The following is a 27,894-nucleotide window of genomic DNA, read 5'->3' on the forward strand; positions in this document are numbered from 1 at the left end:
AAAGCAGGCAAAGCAATTCCAGAAGTGTTAAAAGACTTTGCACACAGCAAGGCAGCTACTTTGAAGCCACTGTGACTCAGGCATGGGGTGCAAGAAGCTCCCTTAATGTACTCCCTTGAATGGTAGCAGCTCTCTCAATCTGGGATCTCCTATAAACTCCCTTTTACTAACCTTTGTATAGCTTTGCCCTGTGAGGATTAATTTGCTGCTACTAAAGTGGGTTTTTTGTGGGGGCTTCTTTTAATCATTTGCAGAAATGTGGTTTCACTTGCATGGTTTCCACATATGTTCCCTGCTATTGTTCCTCTGATCAGTTGTAGCTTTAGTGCTGTTTTTAAACTTGAAAGGGCTTCTTCCCTACATGATCTCAGTCATGTGGGAATCATGTAGTGCCATGTCCCCAGCCAACAAAAGCAGGGTGGGAACATTTCCCCAGACCAGTGGTCACTGCTTTGCCCAGTACTAGTGGGGGCTCTATTACACAGCATGACTAGCTGGGATTCCATATTCCATATTGAAGGATGATTACCCCCATGCTAATTCCATTAATGCACAGGGCATTTCTTTGTCCATTCAGATGCATACCCAGTTTATTTCATTCTACCTCAGCAATAGGGGTGTGTCCCTCTTTCCCAACCCACACCTCAACAGCTGACCCCTTAAAAAAATTCTGCACTCTTTTGCAAACAAAAGTGAGAACTAAAAAGACATGGTTGTATGGGATTATGGTACTCACTCTAATAATGTGGCTTTTAACCGCTTCTGCCATGCAGTATTTGAGGTGGATGCCAGTCGCATCAAACCTAAGTTGATAGCAGTGGTAGGCTGTTGTTGCTAATGTAAGACTAGCCAAGACTGGATACACAAGACAGAGAACCACGCAGCTGCAGCCACATACTGCTTGCATGTCGCTGCACAAGTCTCATTTCACCAGTTATCCTATACATAAAATGCACATGGTTAGTGTTCATCCTACCTTTCTCAAAATCAAACATGACTTTGTAACTGTGCACACATTTTTTTTTTAGGCATAGGTCCAGATTTACGAATGGCTTATCACAGAGCCTTCGTTATGAATCCTGGACCTGAAAATTCTTTCATCTAGGTATATATATCTGTGGGAGGGAGGGGGATTCCCAATCAAATATTATTCATCATTCACCTTGTACCTCTTAACACCCAGCATTCTGAATGTCTTCTACATAGTTACTTACAGTGCAATCCTGCGATGTATCTCAGAAATAAGCCTGATGAAGTTCAACAGGACTGATGACCAGGAGCAGGTAAATAAGGAATGGTGACAGTAGCCCAGCTGCATTCCTATTACAATAGGAACAGATTAGCAAAGCAGTGTTTGCAAAGTAACAGAAGTACCTAAACTCTTTCCAAAGCTACTGAAGCCTTTGAGGTGATTTGTTCGGTGAATTCATACATCTTCCCCATCAGTCAGTCAGTCAGTCCCACACTTTCCAAGGCATTACCATGCCACTTGCCAAACAACAAAAAGTGGTTTTTTTAAAAAAAAGGGGTGGATTTATTGCACCAGGGCAACAGAATTCTATAACCCACTAATTGTGCAGCCCTAAAGTTCCATTATGGACTTTATTAGTTTAGCTCGTTAGCTATTATATTTGTATACCACCCTTCAGCCGAAGATCACTGGGCTGTTTACAACATAAAAACTACAAAGAGAAAAGAGATAATAAAAGCAAAAGAAACCAATAAGCCCCCTCCCACAGACACAATTTAAAAACCACAAAAGTTAATCAGCCTTAGGCTTGGTTGAAGACAAATATTTTCACCTGCTGCCTAAAGATACATAATGAAGGTGCCAAGCAAGCCTCCTTGGGGTGAGCATTCCACAGACAGGAAGCCCCCACAAAAAAGGCCCATTTATGTGGCACCCCCCTCCAGACCTCTCATGGGGGAGGTACATGAAGGGCCTCAGAAGAGGATCACATCAAGTCCAGATTGGTGTATCTGGGGTCCTCGAGGTATTGCGGTCCTGAGACATTTAAGGCTTTATAGGTCAAAACCAATTAGACCCAGAAACTAACCAACAACCAGTGCAGTCAGGCCAGGATCAGTGTAATATGCTCAAAGCTGCTTATCCCAGTGAGCAACCTGACTTTAATTCTTCCTGTAACATACTGCATCTAGAGTCACCCCTGAAAATAAAAAAGGCTTCCTGAAAGTCAGCAGAGGTTTGGAAAATACTTGCATTTTTCATGATTGACATAGACCCTCCTAGCTAGAACTAGTGTTCACTGTTTGGGCTTTAGGAAAAACCACTGTCACAAAGTTTTATCACTCCTGTGAGAAAGAGATAGCAGGTGTGTTTTTTTTAAAATGTAAAACGTGAAGCCATTTTTGGTATCATAGTGTCTTTATTTTTGTCTTTTTATTTTCATTTTCCTAAAGAAATGCACTTGGAAACTGTGCAGAATTGCTTCGGCGTAGTGTTCTGTTTTATGTTACAAAAACCCTTTCAATATAAAAAGCATTACAATAGGGAATACAAGTTAAATTAGCTCTAGGTTTCTAATAAAAGGAACATTTAAAATAGATTTCAACATTTACTTCAAGTGGCCCATTTTCCAGGCACTTGCAACAGTGACAACAGATGGGGGCGGGGGGAACCGAGTGGATCTAGGTTCACAAAAACAGATTACAGACATAAACTTGAGGGTGAAGCTCTCTCTCTCTTTGCAAGTTCCATTTCAAAGCTTGGGAGTTGTGCAATACCTCAACTGCTCAGAGTCATTTCAGTGGGACTTGCTTGAGAGCTTTATGCTGGAGTGCGTCCCTTCCTCTGAAACAGCTAGATGGACCCAGTCAGTGCTGGTCTCTGCTTGCACAGCACTGGGAATCCAGTGTTAGGCTTTCAATTTCTTGGAAGTTCATGTTTCAAATGGGAAGTTGATTAACTTCCAGGTATTCAGCAGTTGTGTGGACTAGGGTGACTGGGTTAGTCGCCTAAATGTTTCCCTGGTACATCCTTCCTGAAGCCTGGGAAGCTTCTGTGCAGCTTAAGGAGGACGGAGTGATGCTCACAGTGACATCAGGACATCAGTTCCTCCAATTGCCCTTGCAAGCTGGCGCCTCTGGCCCTAAACAGTCCCCTGCAAAAAAAAATTCACTGCACACCACTGGTATTCAGGCTTGCAGCCTAACTAACCCCCCAATGCTAAAATGGAGGAAGTCAGTTGCAATGGAGCTAACAGAGCTTCTTCCAAGTGTCATTACAGATTTGGGTAAGAGAGTTCTTTTCCGTAACACAACCCAGGTAGCAAGTAAATAACCTGCAGGAGGGGGGTATGGCTGGGTTCCCCAAGAGCCACAAAATCAACCAGATAAAGGATTGTTCCTTTTAGACCATGAAGGTGCAAATATTTTTTATTTGAAGTCTTGTGTTCAAGTAAATGAACATAACATTTCCTTACCCCTCAAATGGTTCCTTCCTAGTGTTGGGTCTCATTCACACTGACCTTTTGCTCCGTAGTTGTAGGCACAAATCTGCACTTTCAAGCTCCATGTTCCAGCACCTTTTGTTTTTCTTTGCCCTGGTTTCCCCACTCTTTATTCTGCTTCAGAGCAAATGGCAATTCAGGTTTTCAGCAGATTTCTGTTTGCTCCGTTTCAGCTGTAAAGAGCAGGTTTTCACAGGGAAAGCACTAGGGGGAAATAATAATAATAATAATAATAATAATAATAATAATAATAATAATGTGTTCTGACACAGAGCTTTCAAGTGCAGAGCTATGCCTAGAAAAGCAGCACAAAAGGAAGTCTGGGTGAGCCCTTGGTGGTGTTCCACAGTTGCCACAGATGCCTACACTTTGGAAAGATACTACTGAAGTACTAGCCATTTAGGTACACAGGCAGGGACCATCTCAGCAAGTTTCCACAATGCTCTGAAGCTGCTCATGTTATCTTTACCAAAAATGATGGTTCTGCACATGACTGCTTTAAAGAATCAGGGAAGATGAAGCAGGTAGATGGAAACTGAAGAAAGCAGGCAAGAGAAAACCAAATGCCAGCTAGGGATAGAAAACGTCTCCCACAAGGGAGAACACAGCAACAGAACTTTTGAAAGAGGACAGTGATGTCAGGAACCTAGACTCAAGCTGCCATAAGCTCTCTGCAGGTGTCCTTAAGCTCATTGACAGAGAGGGTGTGGGGTTGTGCACATTGTCACCTTGACCCCAAACATCTTCCCACAGTGAGCAAATAACTCCGGAGCAGGGATTGTAAGCATGTTCTGTTGAACATTCAGCTCTCTTGGTGATTAGGAATGCTGAAAACACACCATTCCAGAGGGTTAGGGAGGACTCCAAAAGGTGTTCAGCAAAACATGCTCACAATCTCCTCTTCAGACCCAAGTGAGAGGTCAGGAGCAGTGGAGTCGCCCACTTGGCACTGCAACCTCTTCCTGGGTATAGCTTAAGAAGTTTTTGCCTTGTCTGCCATGATTGCCATTTAAAGTGTGGCCATGCTCACTTTAAAGGTCAGAGGAGACAAATCCTTAAAGGGTTTTGGGGTAGCTGGCGCCAGCTGGAGCAAACAGCACTGTAACATCCATTTTTTCAGTTGTGCTGCGCATTTCCCTCACTCTACAACTTGCAGAACTCAACTAAATTCAAATGAAAACCATACCTTTTATGGGAGAGATTGTCAAGGATCACACGAAGATTCAAGTCAGCATTTGAAGTCATTTGTTAGGCAGAGATTCATTATATATTTTTAAAAGCATTTTCTCATTGCTTGCCTCAAGTGGGGCAACCTCCACTGTTTCTGAGATAAATGCTCATTGATGTGCTTCCCAGTATACCTCACTAGTTGCCTTTCTCAAACTCTCACGCCATGTGGTATCACCATATCCCAGTCCTTTTGCCAGTTGCCTACTGCTGCTTCTGGGTGCCGCATATATTTCTTTGCCAGTTTGTGTCTCCATAAGCCACTTGTTCAGCATATTACTTTCATTACAGTCTTAACAACTCACCAGCATCTCTGGCAGCACAGATGGGAGAGATTCAGGTCAGGGCATATGCCATTCCATTTAGGTTTTTCGTAACTCATGGGAAGTACTGAGTGAGAATTGCTCAGAACATAAGCAGTGTACAAGAGTCACAAATGAAACTGTGCAAAGGACAACTGCAAAGGTTTCTCACTGCTTTCATTGCCGTTTGGGAAGATATATTTTTTTCCCACACAGCTGAAAGGCACACACTGAAACATGAAGACAACAAGCTAATCAGTTGCTACAAAAGGCCAAACTAGGCAACATAATTTGCACGTAACATGGTGGTGACAAAACATTCAAAAGCTTTAAAAACAAAACAAATAATTATTTCTCCTTAAGGGAGACAGCACCAACAATTACAGATGAGAACATTTTTTTTTAATTAAACAATGGTGAGGGAGTCTGCTGTAGAACTGCCTTTGTCTCCCCCCCCTCACAGAATACTGAACAGAAAATACATTATGACAAAGAAAAGGTATGCACTAAGTTTCTGATTTCATTCCATCCTCCTCCTGGACTTGAAAAGGATGCCTCTTCTGCTATTGTCCAACACAGCAGGCTCAGCTCCTCCTATATGTTTCCAGGTGAAGGAATTTATCAATTCCTCACGACACAAGAAAGCTTGAAGTATCTTGATATTTCAGGTGATAGTTTTCTGCCCATCTTGACTGAGGACTGTTGTTTAAAACTGGCCTGACCTGTGTCCGTCACAATGCTTTGGCTGAGCAGTTCCCTTTGGATGCTGAATCCAGATCCTACTTATATTTGGGGGGAGGGCATCCTTCACTTTCTCACCAATTGATGTAGCACAATCATGTTAAAGATGTGAGTCCCACGCAGCATCCTGCTTCATGGAGACCACCAGAACTCACTCCCTTCCTGTCTCGTAGGCCCCTAGTGCAACCCAGTGTGTGTGGCTTCTGATGAATGGCGGTCCTGGGAAATGACAACATAGTGCACAGCACCTCAAAGTTCCAGCCCCTGAAGTACAATCCTTTTGGTCATTCATATATTACAGTCCTCCCCCCCCCTTTGTTAGCCAAAAAACAAAAGTTCATCTTCTCTCTTTCCTTTCTTCAAAGCGTGTAGTCGGAAAATGCTCAGCTGGTCATGGAAAGCTTTCTACTGGATCCCCCGAAAGAGGCACATGGCAAAGATCATGGCAAACAGCTGAGAAGAAGTTAGAAATGAGAGAAAACAGCCCATTAAAATAGAAAGACTTGACCAGACTCAGCTGTGGTCCAGCTCTCAAAGCAAGCACATCACAGCACAAAACAAGCATGAAGGGCACAAAGTCAAATATGCCCCAAAAGAGCCCCCTAACTGGGGAATTCTGAACACAACACAGATGTGTACATGTGTAACATTAAGCCAAGCTGTAGGGTATTTTGAACTAATGTGCACTTGCAGTTTAAGTGCACCTACTCTGCTACCCTAGCTGGAAAAAGGGTCAAGCTATGGAACGGTTGGCTTAGTGTTGCATCTGAAGCTATGCATGTGATTTCTCTGCCTGCAAACGAACCATGAACAAACTAGGTTTGTTATTGACTTCCCAACCATGGTTTGTTTGGGAGAAACAGACCAAAGTAATGCTCCATAGTCTGTTTAGGAGAAACAAACCATGGAACGTTAGCTTGGTTGCAATGCTAATTCAGCCCCTCTGTGGTTTACTTCTCAATTAGGAATAAAGTGAGATTATTCAAATTGTAAGCCTGTGGCTACGGAAACCCAGTCAGATGGGTGGCATATAAATATTATTATTATTATTAAGTTGTGTGTGTCAGCACATTGCTTGGCATATGGAATTTAAAGCAAACCACGGAGCTTGGCTTTAGCATTACAAGTGGTACCTCGGGTTACATACGCTTCAGGTTACAGACTCTGCTAACCCAGAAATAGTACCTCGGGTTAAGAACTTTGCTTCAGGATGAGAACAGAAACTGCGCTGCGGCGGTGCAGCGACAGCGGGAGGCCCCATTAGCTAAAGTGGTGCTTCAGGTTAAGAACAGTTTCAGGTTAAGAACGGACCTCCAGAATGAATTACGGTAAGTACGTAACCAGAGGTACCACTGTCAATTTCCTTTGCTTGTTGTCTTGAATATCACTGGCTTATTAAAAAAAGATACATTTAAAAGCCCTCTTTGCTGGCATACTATCAAACATATGAAGAATTTCAAAATTAATAATTAAATATATCTATTTTGATTTTACAATTTCAGATAAATAAAACCCCTTGAATTCATTTTAGATGCGAATTCAGAATGAGCAAGTTCGTCATGTCTGATGCATCTATTGTTTACACTATGCCCAACAGCAGAGGGCAGTGTCTGGTTATATTTTTTCCCTTCAAATAAATTCTTCCACTTTTAAACTACTACAGATAATATACAACTAAATTAGACAGGAAGATGAGGTGGGAAGCTACAAAAAGGAAACCACATGATTTATGGTGTTTAGCATACCAACTCAAACTGCTTTGAGGTTTAATTTACAATTAAAAGGTATGCAAATTCTATTAAAAAGTAATAATGAAACCTTCCACTATACCTCGATGGCTAATACACCAATGGCAAGAGCTCCTGCAAGGTACACGTACGTTTCAAAGGAGTTAAGTATCACAGTGTAGCAGCCCTAGGAAGAAAGAAACTGCCATGAACCAAACTCATACTCAAAGTGTTTCAGGGGTCATGTTTGATGACCTGGTAAGACATGAAATGACAGGTCCCTCTTCAAGCATCCCTGGAGGAAGGAGCATCCATTAAAAGTTCATTTTGACAGCATAGCCCATAGGGACACAAAAGCTGATCAGCTAAGCATAATCCAGGAGTTACAGCAAGGCTGACAGAAAAATAGCTACAGAGACCCCATTTGTTCTACAGGATGCACAGATACGTAAACACATTGCAAAGGAAAAGAGTTCAATAAGCTGACTTAAATTTTCTTTTTCAACCCAGCTCTGGAGATGCAAGTTCTTGAATTCCAGACACAGTCATTAATTAGTTTTACAATACTGAATGAGTCTAGGTCAACTAGTATGTTTTTACTGAGGTGCTACCATCTTGACTTTTAGAAGACATCTGAAGGCAGCCTGTTTAGGGAAGTTTTTAATGTTTGATGTTTTATTGTGCTTTTAATATTCTGTTGGGAGCTGCCCAGAGTGGATGGGGAAACCCAGCCAGATGGGTGGGGTATAAATAAATTATGATGTTGTTGATGATGAAACGGAACTGCAACATCTCCATTCTATGGCAATGAAAATCGCAAAACCTGCCACCTTTAGAAGAGGTTCACGTCGTCTCTCTGGCTTGGCAAGATCTCAAGTTTTCAAACATTTTGCGAAATCTATTGCTTTTAAGGGTGCACCACCAGGGCTCTGCGGAAGTTGGGCCACCACTGTATCCACAGCCTCAGCAGCAACAGCAAATCATAGGCAGGATGGCAGGGCCTGATCCCTTTGCCAGCTCTGGGCTGGCACAGCTCTTAGCTTCAGGCCAGGCCCAACGCATGGCAGCTGTGAGACCACATCTTAAGGTCCAACTCAGCGCCACACTCTCCCTGCCCTCAGAACGTGTAGGGACTTACCGCTGGCCACCACTGGTGGAGGAAATGTCAGTGGGTGTCCTGCCCACGCAGCATGTTTGGCAGCAGGCTGGTTTAACCGCCAAAGTTAAGAGAAGGGACACCTCTATTCCATCCACACACCTGCCCCACTAGACTGTGTTTGGATTGCTCTGCCTGCATCTACTCCAGCTTGCCTTGGATATAGTTTATAACATCAAATCAGGGTAGGTAAATAACAAAATTACATGCCGATAATACTGAGTCCTCAAGCCAATGGCATCGCTCTTGGATCTGCAAGTTGCCACGCTGTATCAACCATTCTGGGTCCCTCAATTTCCTGCCCATGTTTCCTCATGTTTTGGCACTTTACTCCAAAATAATCTCTTGTTCACCACACACACATCTGCCCACAGGACTACTCACTCTCCCCTTGTACATTATTACATGGACCACTTAGCCTCTTTGCTTCTGCTGAACTTGAGAAGCAGAGATTTTGACTAGATGGCACTAGAAAGAAGGGAATATTCCTTGCAACTATTGGAACAAATATGCTGCCCAAAAGAGCTGGGCAGGGACTGCCTTCACTACTTCTGCCAGTTATAAGAAACACAAAACAGGTTTCAATTCTGTATGGCGGATGGTTTGCAATTGTGAAAGCCGTCACAGATCCTTGGGTTCAACTTTCTCTCCTGTTCTATAGGCATACTGTGTGGTGTTGTGAAAGTTACCACCTCTCAATCTCAGTTCCTCATCTGAAAAATGTGGGCAACAGTAAATCACATTGAAGGATTGTGGAAAGTATCATGAAAGATCATTGAACACTTTTGTTCCACAGTGTTAATCAAAAAAGAAAGGGGCAAAGTCTACATCAATTTTGGCAAAAATAAGTTTTAAAAGGGACTTTAAGATGGGTGCTTGCACACACCATACGTACATTTTGCCCCCAATAGTTTAAAATACCATTTCTGTGTTGCCCTTACCTGTTGGTTTTGATACATATCATTACCCCTGAGACACTCTTCTTTGTTGATGAATGCTCCATTACGAGATTGGACTTCCCGTCGGCAACAAGCTTCAGGAATTGCACCGTGTGAATACAGGGGATGAAGACGAGGGCCAGTTTCAAAATCTTCTGGACCATTGACACCACAGCAGCCAAACTAGCAGACAGGAAAGGTGATTAAATAGTGGATACTGTCTCTCTGCAGGATAGGAGGCATCACAGCGCCATTGAAAATAATATGAAACCTGAATGACAGAAGATGCATAGGAACCATCCATATTCAAATGGATTCAGTATGGCAGGCTGTGTGGCTTCTGCAGACATACAAACAACACACAATTCTAGATTCTTTCAAAGCTTTCCATGCTTCATTTTCCCCCTCTTTCCTCCCCACCCACCCTTTTAAAAAAAGCTTGTGACTAGCCATTAGGATTGTGAAGGCAAGCTGGAAACTGTGGGTGTAACATATGGCAAAATCTTCAAAGATCAAAGTTGGCTCAGGGGAGTTTCCAGTGCTCAGTCTTTAGTGCCCTGGATAGTTATTTGCTCTTTCTCATAATTAAGCAACACAAAGTAATTCTGCAAAATAAGCATACGTGTGCATGTAAAATCCACATGATTTCTACTGCATAATTCAGCCTTTCTTGGTGCAGAATGTAGGTTGCCTCGACATAGAATATACACACATCTCAATATTGCTTTTAATACAGTGGAACAGCTTCTCTGGGAGTTTAAGACAGATAGAAAGGAAAACTACAAAGCCTGCCTTAACACAGAATGAAAGTGTTTTTCGCTGTTGTAATTAGTTTTATGGATAATGGCCAATGTGATTTATCCAGTAGAATAAGACATCCTCTCCTGCCTGCCCATCTGCCCAAATCTTCCTGTAGCTGATGCTCCATTGGCACGGCCAAATGTAATGTACAGAAGGACTCTCGGTTTATTTTTATTTTAAGTAATTAAATATTGTCGGTGCCTGACTGATGGGAGGATGAGATTAATATTTGACTATCTTCAGAACTAATGGACAAGCATTATGGTTAGTCTCTCCCTGTCTTCTTAATAATATAATGCTAAAATGAAAGCCATCACAACCAATTGTCACATCAGTTACAGAGAACTATTACAGAGAACATTCCCCATGATCCAGGAAGAGCAGGGGTGGGCAACCTGTTGCCCTCCAGGTGTTGCTGGACTACAATTCCCATAATCCCTGACCATTAGCCATGCTGGCTGGGTCTTATGGGAGTTGAAGCCCAATGATGTCTCAAGAGCCACGTTCCTTACCCCTGAGATAGGGCATGGAATCAGGCTTGATTGCAGACAATCCACCAGGCTGATGCAGCTGCACGTGTGTAAAAGAAACCAGAAATACCAGCCAGCTGTTTGTGAAGAAATTGGGAGTGGCGTTTTGTCTGCCATCCGTTTTCTCCCCAACAAATGGAAGGCAGTCATTACATTTTACCTCTTGGCCATTGTATTATAACCATACATATCTGTCTAGGCTTTGTAAGGCTACTTAAAGGGGACTAGTGACAATTCATTAGGGCTCAGGGTCCATCTGCAGTGATGCACTAGGCAAGCTACTACTCACTGTGATCATGACCGAGTTCCAGGTGGAAGAGAAGACGTCAGAGTCATTGTTGCCTTGATAGTGCTTCTTCAGTTCCTTTGTAAAAAACTCTCTGGTCAACTGCAACATACAGAATGAAGCAAAATGAGAAATGATTCATGCCTGCTATTCAAAGTGCAGAAATATAGTGGCTAGCGGTGCTTAGATGCTGCCAGTGCTCTGAGCACATCACAGATTAACCTTACAAGGTCGTCTAATTTTTGTGATTGAGACGGGGTGCTAATTCCACCTGGGTCCAGGATAGCCAGCACGAGAGATGCTTGCTGATAAATTGATAGGTGACCCATATCCTTTATTCTGAGCTGGGATAGAAAAGGCCATGGCATGAGGGGACTTCATATTCCCTTGAAGTTTGCTCAAGACACTCCTCCCACCTAATAATTTGAGAGAAAAGACTTCAGTTCAGTGGTGGAGCTTTGCTCTGCATGCAAAGGTCCCAGGTGAGGTTGGGAAACCCTGGAGAAATACTGTACTTTTCTCATGCACTCCCATCTCTTCCTGCAAAGCCAAGAGGGAGACATCTGTCAAGTTTTGTTTCAGTTTAAAGTAATCTCAGCTTTAGTGCTGCATTTGAACCAGGGGGCCTGGTCAAAACTGTAAATGAAGGTTCTTTAAAAGTACATCTGAACTAGACAGAAGCATTCCTCCCAGCCACTCAGAAGGAGGAGAGAAAAGGGGCAAGGATGTGAACTCTATGCTTTGCTCAGGTATGCTGAGTCTCATTCATGCAGTGCTACACCATGGTTTAGCACTGTGTGTGAACAACCCTAGTGCTGTCTCATTCCACTGCTTCTCCAGTTTTACAGGCAGTAATTATACTTTAACACTGTACATGTTCAATGCTCATAAACTTTTGTTAATTGCATCTTCAACTGTCATGGTGAATGACAACTGCAAATAAAAACAGAAAATTAAATACCAGTTCAGGCCACTTCCCTCCTATAAAGGCTGGGAATAAACTGAGAAGAATCTCAATCGAAATGATGGCAATTTACTGAAAGCCGCTTGCTCATAAGAGTACCCTTCGTGGTCACTGCTAGAACCATCTTTCTAGATCCCTCTTAGCACTCATTCACCCGTGAAAGCATGGACCCAAGGAGTTTTCTGTCTGTCTTGTGCCTTCTAGCCAAGGGTCCAAGCATTTTTGCCTTAGCCCTGCTACTTTCCCATGGCAAACTCAGTCTTTAGTGCTAAATCGGAACCAACGGCAATCTGCAGAAAACTCGTCTTTTCTGACTCAGCACTAAACCACAGGTTTTCATGGGGGAGAAGAAGCAATTCAAAGTGTGGATGAGCCCTCAGTCATGCCAGAAGTATAGCAGAACAAATTTTAACCAGGTAGGTGAAAACACATGCGCGCACACACATATAGCATTCTGACGCTTCATCATTTAAGCAGAATGAGCACTTAACAGTTAAGACTTAACAAGTTCTCAGTAATACAACGTGTGCTACCAACACACTGGGGGGTCATTTTACTTTTTATATTGTTTTCCCTGGAACTTTATTACTAATATTAATGGAAATCCTGCAGACCTCACAGAAGTCACAGAGGGCTTGTTGAAGCTACACCTCCAGCAACTCCAATGTGAAGAGGCCATGTTCCCTTCGAGTGGAAATGCCTATTAGTCAGGCCGGATGGAGATTCTCCCCGGGGAAATAATGCAGCACCGTCAGGGGCCTGGGGGTTAGAAGGTGCCACTCCATGTGCTCCAGCATTGTGTTTCCCTTCCCTTCTTTTGCATAATTTACCCGCCCAGGCTCCCATCCTGCGGAGACAGCCGCCCAGACTTTTTATTGATGCTTGTCTGTTTCCTAAGTGCAGACTTTGAAACTAATATTACAGTTGGTAATAGTCCCAATTGGCTTCCTTTGACCAGTTCTGAAACAAAAGAGTCATTTGAATATAAAGTGAAACCTTTATTTTGACAGGCGTGCTCCCAAAGGAAATGTTTGAGGTTTGTGTTTGTGATTTTTATGAGATTTGACCTAAAACAAAGCCCAGCGCTGGGATTGTGCTTATTGGCCAGAAAAGAAACTCCTTCCTTTCACTAGTATAACATTTTACTTTGTTCCAAGTATCTGGACAAAGGTGGGGGCAGGAGGCAGTTAATAACATAAGTCACACGGCTTATTTTCAGTGTTAAAAAAAATCCATAAAACAAAGCAGTCTAAAATCAGTAGCACTTGACCAAGCACTGTTTCTCTCCTTTATTAGAGGTTTGTGTTAGGCTGCGAAGGTGTTTCTATGTCCTATCCTCGCTGCATAAAAATACTTGAATTAATAGATGCAGTATTCTGTAGTGCTGCTGCTGAGTCTCATAATTACCTATGTCAGCATACAAATTTGGCACTCTTGGAATGTGTACTTATTTTCTAAGCAGACCTCCCTCCAGGTTGGAATGCAAGCTGAGCTGAAGAAGAACTGCTTGGGGGCCCAGGGAGAAAATGGGATCCCCCACCCACCTCCTTAACTGCCTGCTGCTGCAGCAGGGAGAAAAAGCTTCCTCCCCATCTTCTCATTCCCTCCCCCTTCCCAAACTCCCCTTTTGCTTGGGATACTCCTACATTATAGAAGGAAGGAAGGGGGTGAGGAGAGAAGAGGAGGTGATAAAGAAAGCAGCTTCTCTCCCAACAGGTAAATTCTGAAATGACAAGAAAAAAAGAACTACTGCCAGTCCCAATATGAACTTGACCTCAGGCGCTGAAGGGCACATCTATGCCTGTAATTGTTAAACAGCAGGAAAGTTATTCAGCAGGTATTGCTACTGCTATGAAAGCTGAAATGAATTGGGAGTAGCATCGCCCTGCCATATAGCTATTATTGAGAGCTTTCTGAAAAGCAGCATTTGGCACATGATGTGGGGAAGGTCATTTCTCTCAAAAGGATCCAGACTGATCTAAGCAGAGTAGGAAGAATGGATTCTTCCACAGCTACTACAAAGCTTGTTTATCTTCTTCCACTTGAGAGCACACCCACCACCTTAATATGCTGATCTTCCTAATGAGGTATTTTAGTAAGTTGTGGCAGTTATTGATGAAAAGCAGCCTCCAGCTGCTACTCGATGAGCCTCACACATGACAAATAGCACCTAGCAGCAGTTGTTGTAGTGCTGTCACTTGTAAGAGAACAACCTTTCACCTGTCTCTTACTATGGGACTTGCCCGTGATCTCTTTAGAAGAGAAAACATCACTTTCTGTGGTGGTGGTGAATCAACAACCACAAGTCTTCAGCCTCACCATTCATTTCATTTTTAATAAGACTCAAGTTCTAAACTTCTAATAGTGGTTTTTGCTCTTTCATTTTGAAAACCACTTTGTTTTTAACATTGTTTTAAACCTCTAAACTGTGAGCTCTTCTCAACTGTTGCTGACTCTCCCTCGCTGCTCCCCTCTCAGTTCTCTTCTCCAACCCTCCAAGCTTTATTCAAGGGAAGGATCTTCTCCTCTAACAGCTTCAGCCATTTGAAACCGATTCCTTGCCTGTCTGCTTCACTGCTATCTGCCCTACTTCAAATCTCAGCAGAAAACATCTCTCTTAAGCCTTGTTGTGGTTCTTAATTTCTTCTTTCCCCTCTGCTATTAATTATTTACCTCTAACTATATAATTTAACCCCATATAGTGTTGTGAGAGCTTTGGACACAAGATGTTGTACAAGGAAAAGTTGTGTTGCACCATAAGGCAGACAGCGAAGCGTCTATCAATTACATCTGTCTCAAGAGGGAGACGGGCTATGCAGAGCATTAAGCATAATACCACCTCACAAGCCAATAAGCTAATAAGGAAGTGCAGAGAGGCTGCATCTATACTGAATGGTACAGCACTCGAAGAAATAATTTCTACACTTGCCAGGATATTTAATATCCTTTCACTCTGATCTGTTACTTCAGCACAACTAATTACCTTTAACTTTCTACCTCCATCAACATATTTTGGCCCGACTGCCTCAGTAACAGTAGGCCAAAACATATTACATTACCTCTTCACCACCACTCCAAATATTTATCTTAGGAAATATTTATCCACCCACTTAGTTGATTTAGCACTTGACACTGAACCAAAGGGATGGTGTACATGGCACACAGGGGTGTTCAAATGGTAATTCTGGGCCAACTGGCCACCCCCACCCTCCAAACAAACCTTCCCACCTCACAGGTTTATGCTGTGCATTGTGCACCAAGATATTGTCACTAGGTCAGGGATAGCTCATGTGGTTCCCTCCAGGTGTTGTGAACTACTCCTCCTATCAATCACAACCACTGGCCACACTGGCTGGAGCTGATGGGAGTTGTAGCCCGCAACGTCTGATGGGGAAGGGCCACAGCTTTACATGTGATAGTTTTCTGGCTCAGTCCCCAGCATCTCCAAGCAAACTCCCCTATCTGAAATCCTGGAAAGCTGCTGCCACTCAGTATAGATTCTAAACTGTAGATGATACTGAGATAGATGGACCAAGAGTCTTACTCTGTAGGAGGTAGCTTCCTATGATCATATGCAACTTTCTGCAGAGTCTCTTCTCCAGGTTCCTCCTACCTGAACGCAGCCTGATATGGTACCCCATTTATAGCCAAGTAAAGACCTATATTTTGGGTGGCGCTGTGGTCTAAACCACTGAGCCTAGGGCTTGCCGATCGGAAGGTTGGCGGTTCAAATCCCCACAATGGGGGGAGCTCCTGTTGTTCAGTCCCAGCTCCTGCCAACCGAGCAGTTCGAAAGCACGCAGTGCAAGTAGATAAATAGGCACCACTCCGTCAGGAAGGTAAACGGCGTTTCCGTGCACTGCTCTGGTTCGTCAGAAGTGGCTTAGTCATGCTGGCCACATGACCCAGAAGCTGTATGCCGGCTCCCTCGGCCAGTAAAGTGAGATGAGTGCCACAACTCCAGAGTTGTCCCTTTACCTTTTACCTTTAAGAAAAGCATGGGCAGCACATGTCCTACTTGTCCTGCTAGCGTCCCTGCTAATTTGGCAGACTGGGCTGGCTCAACTACAGTAGGAACACAAGGAACACTACCGTATTTTTCCCTCTATTACACGCAGATTTTTTCTCCTAAAAAGTAAGGGGAAATGTCTGTGCGTGTTATTGAGCGAATGTGTGGTCCCTGGAGCTGACAAGCGCAAGTGAAGGCATAAATCAGGCAAATATCAAATCGTCCGGAGAAGGGAGGAAAGGAGGGAGGAAGTTGCTGCTTTCCTGCATTCTGCCTCAGGGTCTTACTGCCCACCCACTTCTGTTTCCTTACTGTGTTTGCTCAAACGGAACAAAGAGCAGAGAAAACCCCTCCCCTCCAGGCAATTCCTTTCCGTGCGTCTGGGACTCGAAGGCAACATGCAGGTTGGGGGGGGGGAGAGAGAGAGAGCTGGCTGGCTTGGGGGGGGGGACTTTTGCCTTCCTTTCCTCCCTCCGGTAAAACCCCTCTCCTGCATTCTTAGCCAGCTGCTTCTCTGCACACCCCTCTCCTTGTCGCTTCTATGTTTTTCCTTCCCTCCCTACTTAAAACGTGGTTCCAATCACGGATCCACATGGATCCTCAGGATCTTTGCATTGAGTCACCCCAAATTCACCATCAGATCACATAGCATGTCCATGGCTACAGCCTGCACCAAAAAAATCACGCACCCACTGTTGCCTGGGGCTGCAATGGTACAAAAACGTGGTTACAAAGCATGGATCCACATGGATCCTCAGGATCTTTGCATTGGGTCACCCCAAATTCACCATCAGATCACATAGCATGTCCATGGCTACAGCCTGCACCAAAAAAATCACGCACCCACTGTTGCCTGGGGCTGCAATGGTGCAAAAACGTGGTTACAAAGCACAGATCCACATGGATCCTCAGGATCTTTGCATTGGGTCACCCCAAATTCACCATCAGATCACATAGCATGTCCATGGCTACAGCCTGCACCAAAAAAATCACGCACCCACTGTTGCCTGGGGCTGCAATGGTGCAAAAACGTGGTTACAAAGCACAGATCCACATGGATCCTCAGGATCTTTGCATTGGGCTACCCCAAACTCACCGTCAAATCACATGTCTGTGGCCGCAGCATGAAGCACAAAAATGATACATCCACTGTTTCATTCAGAATTTTTTTTTCTTGTTTTCCTCCTCTAAAAACTATGTGCGTGTTATGGTCAGGTGCGTGTTATCGAGCGAAAAATACGGTACTTGGGGCAGCAATACATTTAGGAGAATCAGTGGAGACTATGTGATCTAAGTAGTGCGCTCCATAGTCCCTTGCAAAGTTGCAGAAGATGCTTGGGCCACAGCGCTAATATCAGAAAGACCACTAAGGGTGCCGGAATAGCCATTGTAAAATGCAATGATTCTAGAGTATGCTTCTCAGAATGCTCAGAGAGGCTCCTTGCAGCCATAAAGTATCACACCCACCCAGCCAAGTACAGGCATATGTTGAAAACTTTGTGAGTTGTGAGGTCACTAGGTGAGCTGGATGCAAGAAATGAATGCTGCTTGTGCCTGAAGGATAGCCACACCCATAGTCTATTCTTTTGGTTTCCCTCCCTTAATGCTGCAACATGCTCAAAAACACTGTACAATCACAGGAAAGCAAATCCCCATTGTTCATAGGCACACGGAAAGAAAAACATGCACACCTGGACTGTTGATACCTAAATGTAACAGCTTGTGTAAGTGTGTGGTTTTCCTCTACTATGTGTGAGGTCTTCTATTTGCGCTGTCCTGAAAGAATTCAACAAATTCAGAAAACAAGAGCTGTATTGACCAGACCCCAACAGATCCCCAGGAAGTGGTCGCTATTTATAGAGCAATAGCTGTTGCCACCAAGACACAATTACGCTTTCTCTCTGCCTGTGCTACTTGAAGTGGGGTATCTAAAACTCCTTACAAAGTGCAGTTCTTTCCCTTCTGTTCAATTGCAGAGAACACCAGCTGAGAAGAGAAACATTATTTCCTTCTAACCTTTGGACAGATATGACTCTTTCAGCATTGACTTTCTAAACCTCACTTCTTCACTTATTTTAAGGTCTTTTTTAAAAAAAAATAATGGTGAAAACATAGCCTCTTTGGGAAAAATTAAACCGATGTTAAATCCTTGTTAAGTCTGCTGCAAGGTTACTCTATACTTACTCCCTCATTAATTTCTTCTGTATAAAACACACACTACAATTAGTCCTGTCAAACCAGTAAAAGGCTTTTTTTTAAATAAAAAAAAAAGATGATTGTTCTGCTTTCATCAGATTCATTAACGGGAGCAACCAACTGAAATACTGCAATATATTACTACAGGTAAAGATCTTGAAGATCTTTAAAGGAAAGAAAATACATTTTTCTCTAAGTCACAAAGCAAAGTACATCTTGTTTAAGGAAATAAACCCATGGAAACAGAGGTAATAACATATGTCCCTGATAGCATGGGCACCCAAGTGTCTACACATGTTATGAACAGAAGCACACTTTCCAAGATCATGAGCCTAGAGACATGGTGGGTTGTATTAACAACAAGAGGATATAAGCAATAGAATGTGAACTCTACTTTGGGGTAAAAAAGCCCCTAGGGTTCTTGTTCAACTAAATTATTGTGCTAGCAGAAGCCAGCTCAACGATTCTCACTAGTGCAATGAGCCCCTTTCTTTCCATGTCCTCCCCAAATATACTCTGGAGGGTGAAGAGAAGCCTCAGAGCAATGCACAGCTGGAGGACAGGAGAGATTATGGACATCAAGAGAAAATTTGCCAGATGGAACAAAGAACTGGGATATTTGTGGGTGGGGCGTAAGTCCAAGGTTCTCAGGGCTGTTCTGACAAACAATGGGAAGTATTGAATATTGGAAGTGGGTTCCAAATGCAAAATGAAATAAAGGTACATATCTGAGCCCTGTTGAGGATGCAACACCACAATCTTAATTTTTTGCACAAGATCAAGCTACTGGATTTCATTGTGACCACTGTACAACGTAAGTAATGTGTGCAATTCAGTTCCACAGCCCATAGAAACATAGGAAGCTGCCTAACACTGAGTCAGACCAGCAACTTTTCAGGGTTTCAAGCAGGAATATCTACTTCTACCTAGAGATACCAAGGATTGAAACTGGGACTTTCTGTAGTTGCTTTACCACTGAGTCTTCCCAAATTTATGTGTTTAATCAGTCACACAAACCTGCAACAACAGCTTCCTAAATCTGCATATATTAAAAAAGCACCAAACTGATGGTAGAAAGCTTAGTAACAATGTTACTATGTGTCATTATTATTAGTGGCAATTATTTAGCCAGCACAAAGGGTGTTAAGAAAGCAATAAATTAGCAACAGGGAGCTGCAGAATTTGCAAAGTCCTTGAGAAAGAGATGGGCCAAAACTTGTATCTTGGAAGGAAAGAATCTAAGAGGGAGGCAGGGAGAGGTGATATGGGCAGAATAAAGGAACAGGAGAATGAGCTCATTGGGAACACTGTGAATCATACAGTTGATATCAGAAAAGCCAGAGAAAAATGAAGAGTGACTAGAATGGAAAGTTTAATACTCACACAGGCCTTTTTCCATCTGGCCTGGGAGGACGGGGTCTTGACTGACTCCAACTACAAAAGCTGAGGTTGCTGCACAGACTCTTAGGCTAGGGTGCTGTTTGGCAGAGGCTGTTGTGGTTGGGGGTTATTGCTGCTGATTTTTTGTATCTTTATTTTAGCCCTTGTGATTTATGTGGAAATGGTTTGGCTTAGTTGTGCATTTTTTAAAAAATGTTTCATTTATTATGACTACTTTTGTTATGTTGTCGTTGTGTAATTTTTTCATGTGGTAAGCAACCTTGAGCGTGGTTTGAACTGCAGAAAGGTAGCATACTAATAAAATTATATATGCAGGTATGTATGTTTCTACATGGACAGGGAAAAATCTTACGTTTTCTTGTACTTCAAGTGAAAGGTATATGTTTCAGACACAGCATTATTCAAGCTCCCACAGCGGTGAACCAAAATGCCCCATGGAAGCTCACACTGCAGCTTACTACAGAACACAATGGGCTCTTGGGGCTTGCAATGTTTTTTTAAAATCTAACCACCTACTTCCTTAAACATGGGGGAATTAAAAGCAAGCCCTGTGTTTATAGAGCATTGAGTTACACTATGCCAAAGTTTCTGTCCACAGGCTCCTTTGTGTCATTCTCATTCTCACCCTATTAGTGAATACTTTGTTTTTCTGCCATTCCCACAGGTTCATTTGCTAAATGTCTCTATCCTTAGCTCTTCTATTTTAAAACAAAAAACCCAAACACACAGAAATGAGGCTGCAGATTTGTGCCAGAAAACAGCCAAATAAATACAAAGCAAAATACAAAAGCAAAGCAAAAATTTTGCAGGAAATTGAATTTGCCAAATAGAACAATGGACAAAAGCAACTGAAGTCACACCAGGACACACCAGCTAACTTTGGCTATGTAAGGTGTAAATGTGGGTTTCCTGTGTTCACAAATGCAACAAGAAAACAAGTGAAAGCAAAAAAAGGAGAAGTATCTCATGTTTGCCTATACAGTGGTATCTCAGGTTACATACGCTTCAAGGTTACACACTCCGCTAACCCAGAAATAGTGCTTCAGGTTAAGAACTTTCCTTCAGGATGAAAACAGAAATCGGGCTCTGGCGGCGCGGCGGCAGCAGGAGGCCCCATTAACTAAAGTGGTGCTTCAGGTTAAGAACAGTTTCAGGTTAAGAACGGACCTCCAGAATGAATTAAGTACTTAACCCGAGGTACCACTGTATTGCAAGTCAACACTTACAGTAGAGTTCCTAAGGAAGTGGGTGTTCCTAGGAAGCTTTGGTCATTGCTCCAAGTCTCCCACCCCCCAACCGAGGACCCCCCCCCCCAATGTAAAAGCAAAAAACCCCAATCCCTTTGTTTAGGAATGTGTAGTTGTGTTTTTTTGTATTTTGTTTTGCATCACAGAGAATTGTGGGTAAATCTGCACTCCTGAACTTGCTTGCAGTTAGATTTTGCAATTCAGCTTTAGTAAGCAGAAGGTATGCACAAAAATAAGGGTTTTATGGACAATAAGTATACGTATTTTATGAGGAAAATGCATTGAAAATACATATAAGTAAAAAGCGTGTGTTTTACATAAGAAATGCATACATTTCAAATGTAATTTTTTGTGTGCATTCTTTTGAAAAACTCACACAAATAAAGATGGAATGGACTTGTGATAGGGCATCAGCTTAGTCCATCATCTAGACAAGAGGAAAATGGCAGCCTAAATATGATAGCAGTTTTATTAAAGGAATGTTTGGTCTATCTGAGCTGATTTAAAGCTCTGTTTTCAGTACAGGTGGTACTGGACAGATAAGCATTGCACTGAAGACTTGGAAAAGCATGCATGTGACAGATTCTTCATACTGGCACAATGAAATAACTTATGATGAATTTACTTCTTTCTATCCTGCTGTACTATGTTCTTTTAACCTCTCAAACTGTTATTAATTTTGTCTCTGATCTATGAAACTAAAGCTAATTCAATTTTAATGAGGATGATTTTTTTTAAAGTATGAGCCTGCATAAGCTCCTTAACTCTGGAAACCTGGGGGGGGGCATGTTATCTCCTCTACACATAAACCATCTACTTGACACAAGTTTCTTCTGCTAGCATTCAACAGGTGACTGCATGATGTTCAGACCAGGAGTAATAATAGGAATATTGGTCCACTGCCATCATAACAGATATCAACTCAGCAAGCTTATAACCTTCTAACTTGAAGTCCACCTGAACCAAAATCTGCAGGGCGCCATGCTGACATTGTAATACTTACATTTTCTCTAAAGATAAAAGCCAGGATTGCAGCTGAGAGTTCTGCCAGGAAGATTAGCAAAATAAACATGAAGAACTGAAAGAGAGAAAAAGAAAGGCAGACAAATCACTGTACATCTACAGCAAACAGCTGGGACAGAATCTCTCAAAATAATCAAAACGATAAATCAAGCTGAGTGAGGAATTTGTCCTCGCCATGCAAAGGAAATCTGCAGCTACACTGGAAGAAATCTTCCAAATCCATAGATCAACAAAACATCCAGGGACACGCCAGACTGCAAAACTGCAAGGCTTTACTTTACAAACCATTCTGCTGATCATATGGATTCACTGTTGAGCATACCAACTCACTTAAAATCCTCCACTCTCTGGCCTCCCTGCCAAGGTCTCCCTGCCCCCATCACTTTGACATAGATTTTCTGCCCCAGAGTCATTGGGCTAATTATTATTATTATTTATTTAATGTCTATACTGTCCTTCATCCGAGGATCACAGGGCGGTTTACAATATAAAAACACAAAAACACACATAAACATAACATAGTAATAAACAATAACAATAACCACACTCTCACATGGAGAAAAAGACCATCCACAGTTTCATTATCCAAATGTATGGGAGAAGACTCTTTCTCAGCCTCCTTTCCCCATCTGTATCTGCAAATAATACCGTGACTTGCATACTGGAATGTTTTGAGGGTCAAACTAAACATGAAACTCATCACATAGCTTGCCCTTGTCTAGCTGCTGGCTTGGGGAAACAGGACTGGGACTGCGGCCAGGGGGATAAGTGCATTAACCACCTGAATGAGAGGAAAGTTCCCCCTGGTGCCAGTTTGGTCCTCAGTAAAAATTAGATCAAGCAGTACTTAGTTCTCTCTCTCTCCCCCCCCCCCCTTTACCTTTGTTGCAACGTGGGTGGAGAAAGAGGAAGGGACAGATACAAAGGAATTTCCTATGGGTACACCAAGACTGATTTATACTCTTTTGTAGCCTTCCAAAATTCAAATATACACCACGGACCCCACTATTTTATCAAGCAGCAAGTGAAATGGCTTTAGGGGTATTTCACAGCAAGCTCATTTCTAAGTCTTCCAAGCAGTGTGCAGTGTTTTTTTGGGTTTTTTAAAACCCAACCTTGCAAAGATCAACTGCTAGAACAACAGCTTTGGGGGCTGTGAAGCACAACACAGCCTGACGCTTGATGCAACATATCAGATTCAACTGCAACATTTCTTATAAAAATATAACATGAAAAATAATCTCTACGCAGAAAGAAGCTTGAGAACTTCCCTTGGGATGCATGTTTCTCTCTTGTCTCTTATCCATGCTGTACGCTTGCCTTGAGTTTACACTTGAGCTAAAAGCTTTAGGCATTCATTATGTATCACTGCAAAATCTCTCTCAGGAAGTCTCTGGCTCATCTATTTTTGAAAACTTCATATGAGGACTTGGATTTTGATCAGGCCATGAAAGTAACACTTCTCCCACAACCCCAGCTACAGTTAACAGCCACTTCATTTGAACTTCCTGAAGAAATATGAAAATCTCGCCAGGCCAATATTTCCACAAGTCACACACTAAATCGCTTTGCATAGTCAATTCTTTCCCATCACTCCCTCTTTGGAAGAAACCTTCTTTGGGAAGTCCTTGTTCCTGGGGGGAAACTCTTACATAACTTTTTCCATCCCATTTTATAATGAATAAAATGACGTACCAAATGAAAAGTTTAGCCATTACGCACACCCTCAGGTATATAGGATAACAGGCAAATTGAAGGGTGGCTGGGTGGGGAACTAGGACAACAAAAATGTTGCAGCTTTCCACTTCAATCAAAGGCTTCCTTTCATTATGTATGGCATCGCTATAATGTACATTATAATGAAACCCAAATTTACTTGACCCAGATGGTGTGCACACATGCGCACATACACACATCCACACCTTTAGGTTTTTCTTTCCACATGTACCCAAATGTGATATGGCAAACTTTGTGGGCTGCAACCACACTAGAATTTTGTGCCTTAAGGACTTCTTAGAAACTAATTGATTACTTTTTTGGAGTTCACTTGCAGTTTGAAGAAGGCTGACAAAGGGGGACTTCATACTCTTGACTCTGGGGCTGATTAAATAGTGCATACTGATGGATATATGGGAGAAATGGGGTGCAGATAAGGTATAAAGTTCTTATGGGAGCACTTGTGTATGCATGCTTGATGAAAATACAGGTGGTTTTATAGGGGTACGTGTTATCAGAGATCATTGAATCGTACAACTGGAAGGCATTGGTCATCTAATTCAACCCCCTGCAATGTAGGAATATACAGGTAGCCCGTATGGGACCTTGCCATAATCAGCCTCACGCTCTAACCAACTGGGCTAGATGTTATGCCCCTGAACTGGCTGGGAAACATGAGTGAGATGTCTTGTAACTGGTTGGCCACTGTGAGAAGAGACTGCCAGAACAGACAGTCATTTGATCTGATCCAGCAGGGCTCTTTTTATGTCCTTTTGTCCTAAAGTACTTACAGGACCAGAAACTTACAGGACAAGAAACTATGATTTCCCACTATATGAATGAGTTGCAGCAAAGTTTTATATCGTGTGCTTCTTATTGTCTCCTCTTTTGTAGCTGCAATGAGGAGATCAGATGTTTCTGCATCTACTCTTAAGCAAATCACAATTCCCTACTACATCTGTACTTTGGGAACTGTAGCTTGTTAGAAGCCTTAACCATCCTATAGCACTATTCATAGCTGCAGGCACAATTTCCCCCTCCCAAATAACATTCAATATTTGAGATTAAATTTTATTTATCAGGCTACAATTGGACTCTGGAGCCCATATTCATATCTACTCAACGGGAGTTCTGCAATGTTTATTTTTTACTAGAATCCTCAAAGCTGTTCATAACGATTAAAAATGCAATTGAAACATTTAAAACACTACACTTAAAAACAAACCAAAAGTAAAAAGAAACAAACAAACAAAAATTAAGCACACTACAGATCTCTTTACCTTTTCCTGCTATTTCGTCACCTTCTTCAGAGTTTTAATTTGAAATGGCTTGCACACAAAGTTAACCTAAAAGATCTACCTATGTAGGCAGCAAAATGCTACTAGCTCTCCATGCTCAAAATATCTGCATGTTCTTCTTGTACGTGTAACAGTACTAGCTTATGAACACATTAAATTCTACTCCTTGATAGTTGTGCCAAGATAGGTGCAGTGTTTATTTTCAAGTAGTTATGATTATTACTTATAAGTGATCGCAACAAGCAATTCATTAGCTGTACAGCAGAACTTGCATGCAGGTCAGGATGAAATGCCTTTAGTTGTCAACTGTGCAAAAACTGCAGTTTGCAAACAATTGGATGTGCAAAACAATCTGTATTACCTAATCAGCTATCCATACCACGAAGGCAGATACAAAAGAAAACCACATATGAAAGAGCCAACAGTACTTACAAAGAGAAGGAGGCATTTGTTCTCGCGGATGGCTCCACAGCAGCCAAGGAACCCCAGCAAGAAGAGCATTGCTCCCATCGCCAGCATGATGTATGCCCCCGTGAAGAGCAGAGGATTACTAGCCACTATCTCTCGGAATCCTGTGGGATCCACTATGACCCATATTCCAACTCCCAGTAGAGATGTACCACCCAGCTGCCAAAAAGGGAAATATTTCAGATAAAGACATTCAATTCCTTTCTAGATTCCCTCCAGTGAGTTCATCCCCAGCTAAGAGATCTAACCAACACAATAGCTGCATGACTAAGCTAGCTTTCTGCCATGCAAGCTTACTTTTTTCACAGTGTGCATTTCCTATCATTTCCCCCACCAATACACACACACTTTTCATTATTTGGGCTATTTATAGCAAGGAAGCACCCATTTTTGCTTTATAGCTCAGCTCTTCCTGTGTAGTTATTTCCTGTGTAGAATCCATGGAAGAAGCAATAGGACAACCTCGGGGACATCAGAGACATAGGCCCCATCTTTGCAAAGGTTTCATGCATTTTGAGATGTAAAAAGGGGCTTGGGAGGGCTGCTAGATTATCCCTTACCTGTATAATACATTTTTTATCCCATGTTATTAAATCTTACATAATAAGCTTCCCCTGCCCGCCAAAATGATTCACCTGTACTATACAAACTGTACAGATACACAATATATTATTATTATTCTAGGTGTATTTCCAGAGGTGCGTTCTTTAACAAAAAATACAACCATAACAGGAAGCTGAACTTGAGCAATTTTCTTCATTGCATGAAACTCTTGACACCATATGACACTGGTTTATTGTTACTATTGCTACGTTGACCATTCTAATAGTGTTAGTTTGGCTTAGAAATGATCAACAAAAGGGTTAGCATACTCTTTATGCAACTTTATGGTTGTTGGAAGAAGAAGTACTAAGACACAATGCAATTATATTCCATACTTTAATAAACTATACAGTGCCAATTTACCCAGTGATTGGATAAATGCTTGAAAATCTGGTCTAGAGATCTGTTCACAGGTCTTACTAATTGTTACAAGAACAGTATCCACTCCCCTTATCCGTGATACCAAGCCATGGGAGTGTTAAGTGTCCTGTCAGCTTATGATGAGAGGTGTTACGTATGTTTCAGATGCTGTTATATATGAAACTGAAGGGCAATTCTGTATTGAAGAAAGTCTATCACAGTATAGCCAGCACTGACCTCGCAAGCAGAGATATGAAAGAGGTGGTATGTGACAGAAAATCCAAGGATACTTACAAAAATGAAGAAATTGAAGACAAACATCAGATACTTCATGCAGCTCAAACAATCTCCTTCCATGGTTGTACAGGCTGCACAATCCAATTAATCCTGCAAAACACCAACAACCCTTTAACACTCCCTTCACTCGTCGATGTAGCCTTTCTGGTATCTTTCTTTCAGGCCCGTGTGGAATTCATTACACAGAAAGTACGAATTTCATATCTCAATGAGGTAGGATAACACAGGTTAATAGGCAGTAATGATCACCTCCAATTGCCATCCCATTTTCTCCCTCGTGCGTCAGGACTTGGAATGAAAGGTTAATGAGAAAAGGCTAAATGACTCACCATCTTGTTCCAAAGTTAAAAACCGAAGATTCATTATTTCATGAATTATAAAGCTCTCCAGCAATCTCTAAGCACTATGCAAAGCTGCATATGTGTAGTGAAACAAATCAGAATTGTACAGAAGAGTTAGGCTAACTTTGTCCTGACACATGGGACACTATTCCAGTATTCTCCTTAAGTTCTCTTTGCTGAAATGTTGCTGGTTCAGTTTTTGGTTCAGTCTTAGGCACAGAACAGCAAAGAAGGAGCAATGACTAAACTCAGTAAATGGCTTTCTGTCATGCTTCTATACCTGATTATCACCTTAAGTTTAGCATAATGTATACATGCTTTACACCCAAATACTGTGCAGGGAATGAAAACAGATTAGGATATATCTGAGGAACAACAGTAAAATTTGGAAGGTCTGGCAAGCAATAGTCAAGCATACAAGCTCACACAGATGCTACCCTGTGACCTGCAATCTAACCTCTCTCTCCTATTCTGATACAGTTAATTGGTTGAGGAGAAAGTTCAATCTTTAGTTAGTACTGGCAGCCTCATACTTGGCATTGTTCGGGAATTCTAAGAAACTTTTTTTTTTCTTTTTGCATTTGAAAGGTTCAGTTTGCCACCTTGATTCAAAATGGCATCCAATTTTATCCAAACACTTGCTCATTGATCTCAGGAACCATCATGCAAATGCATAGCCAATGGATAAATTTCCAAAATATGTAGCAGATCATAATAATGCAAGATTCTACGGTGTTATGAGAGAAGTGTGTAGATTCATCTACAACAAATGCTGAGAAACTACCACATGTTC

At 42.1% G+C, this 27,894-nt stretch overlaps 1 protein-coding gene across 2 annotated transcripts in view; it reads right to left on the bottom strand.

Moving 5' to 3' along the window:
* Positions 1-5,159: 5,159 nt before the first annotated feature.
* Positions 5,160-27,894, bottom strand: part of TSPAN18 (tetraspanin 18) — a 148,902-nt gene continuing 126,167 nt past the window's right edge. For both annotated transcript variants that reach the window (XM_053387479.1, XM_053387486.1), the window contains 7 exons: positions 26,758-26,850; positions 25,465-25,659; positions 21,999-22,073; positions 11,182-11,280; positions 9,565-9,744; positions 7,571-7,654; positions 5,160-6,193 (listed from right to left, as the gene is read on the bottom strand). In XM_053387479.1, the coding sequence (XP_053243454.1) occupies positions 6,146-6,193; positions 7,571-7,654; positions 9,565-9,744; positions 11,182-11,280; positions 21,999-22,073; positions 25,465-25,659; positions 26,758-26,820 (744 nt within the window). In that variant the 5' untranslated portion in view covers positions 26,821-26,850 and the 3' untranslated portion in view covers positions 5,160-6,145. The remainder of the gene's footprint in view (positions 6,194-7,570; positions 7,655-9,564; positions 9,745-11,181; positions 11,281-21,998; positions 22,074-25,464; positions 25,660-26,757; positions 26,851-27,894) is intronic.

This window comes from Podarcis raffonei, chromosome 1, assembly GCF_027172205.1.
Source record: "Podarcis raffonei isolate rPodRaf1 chromosome 1, rPodRaf1.pri, whole genome shotgun sequence".
NCBI classification, from domain to species: Eukaryota; Metazoa; Chordata; class Lepidosauria; order Squamata; family Lacertidae; genus Podarcis; species Podarcis raffonei.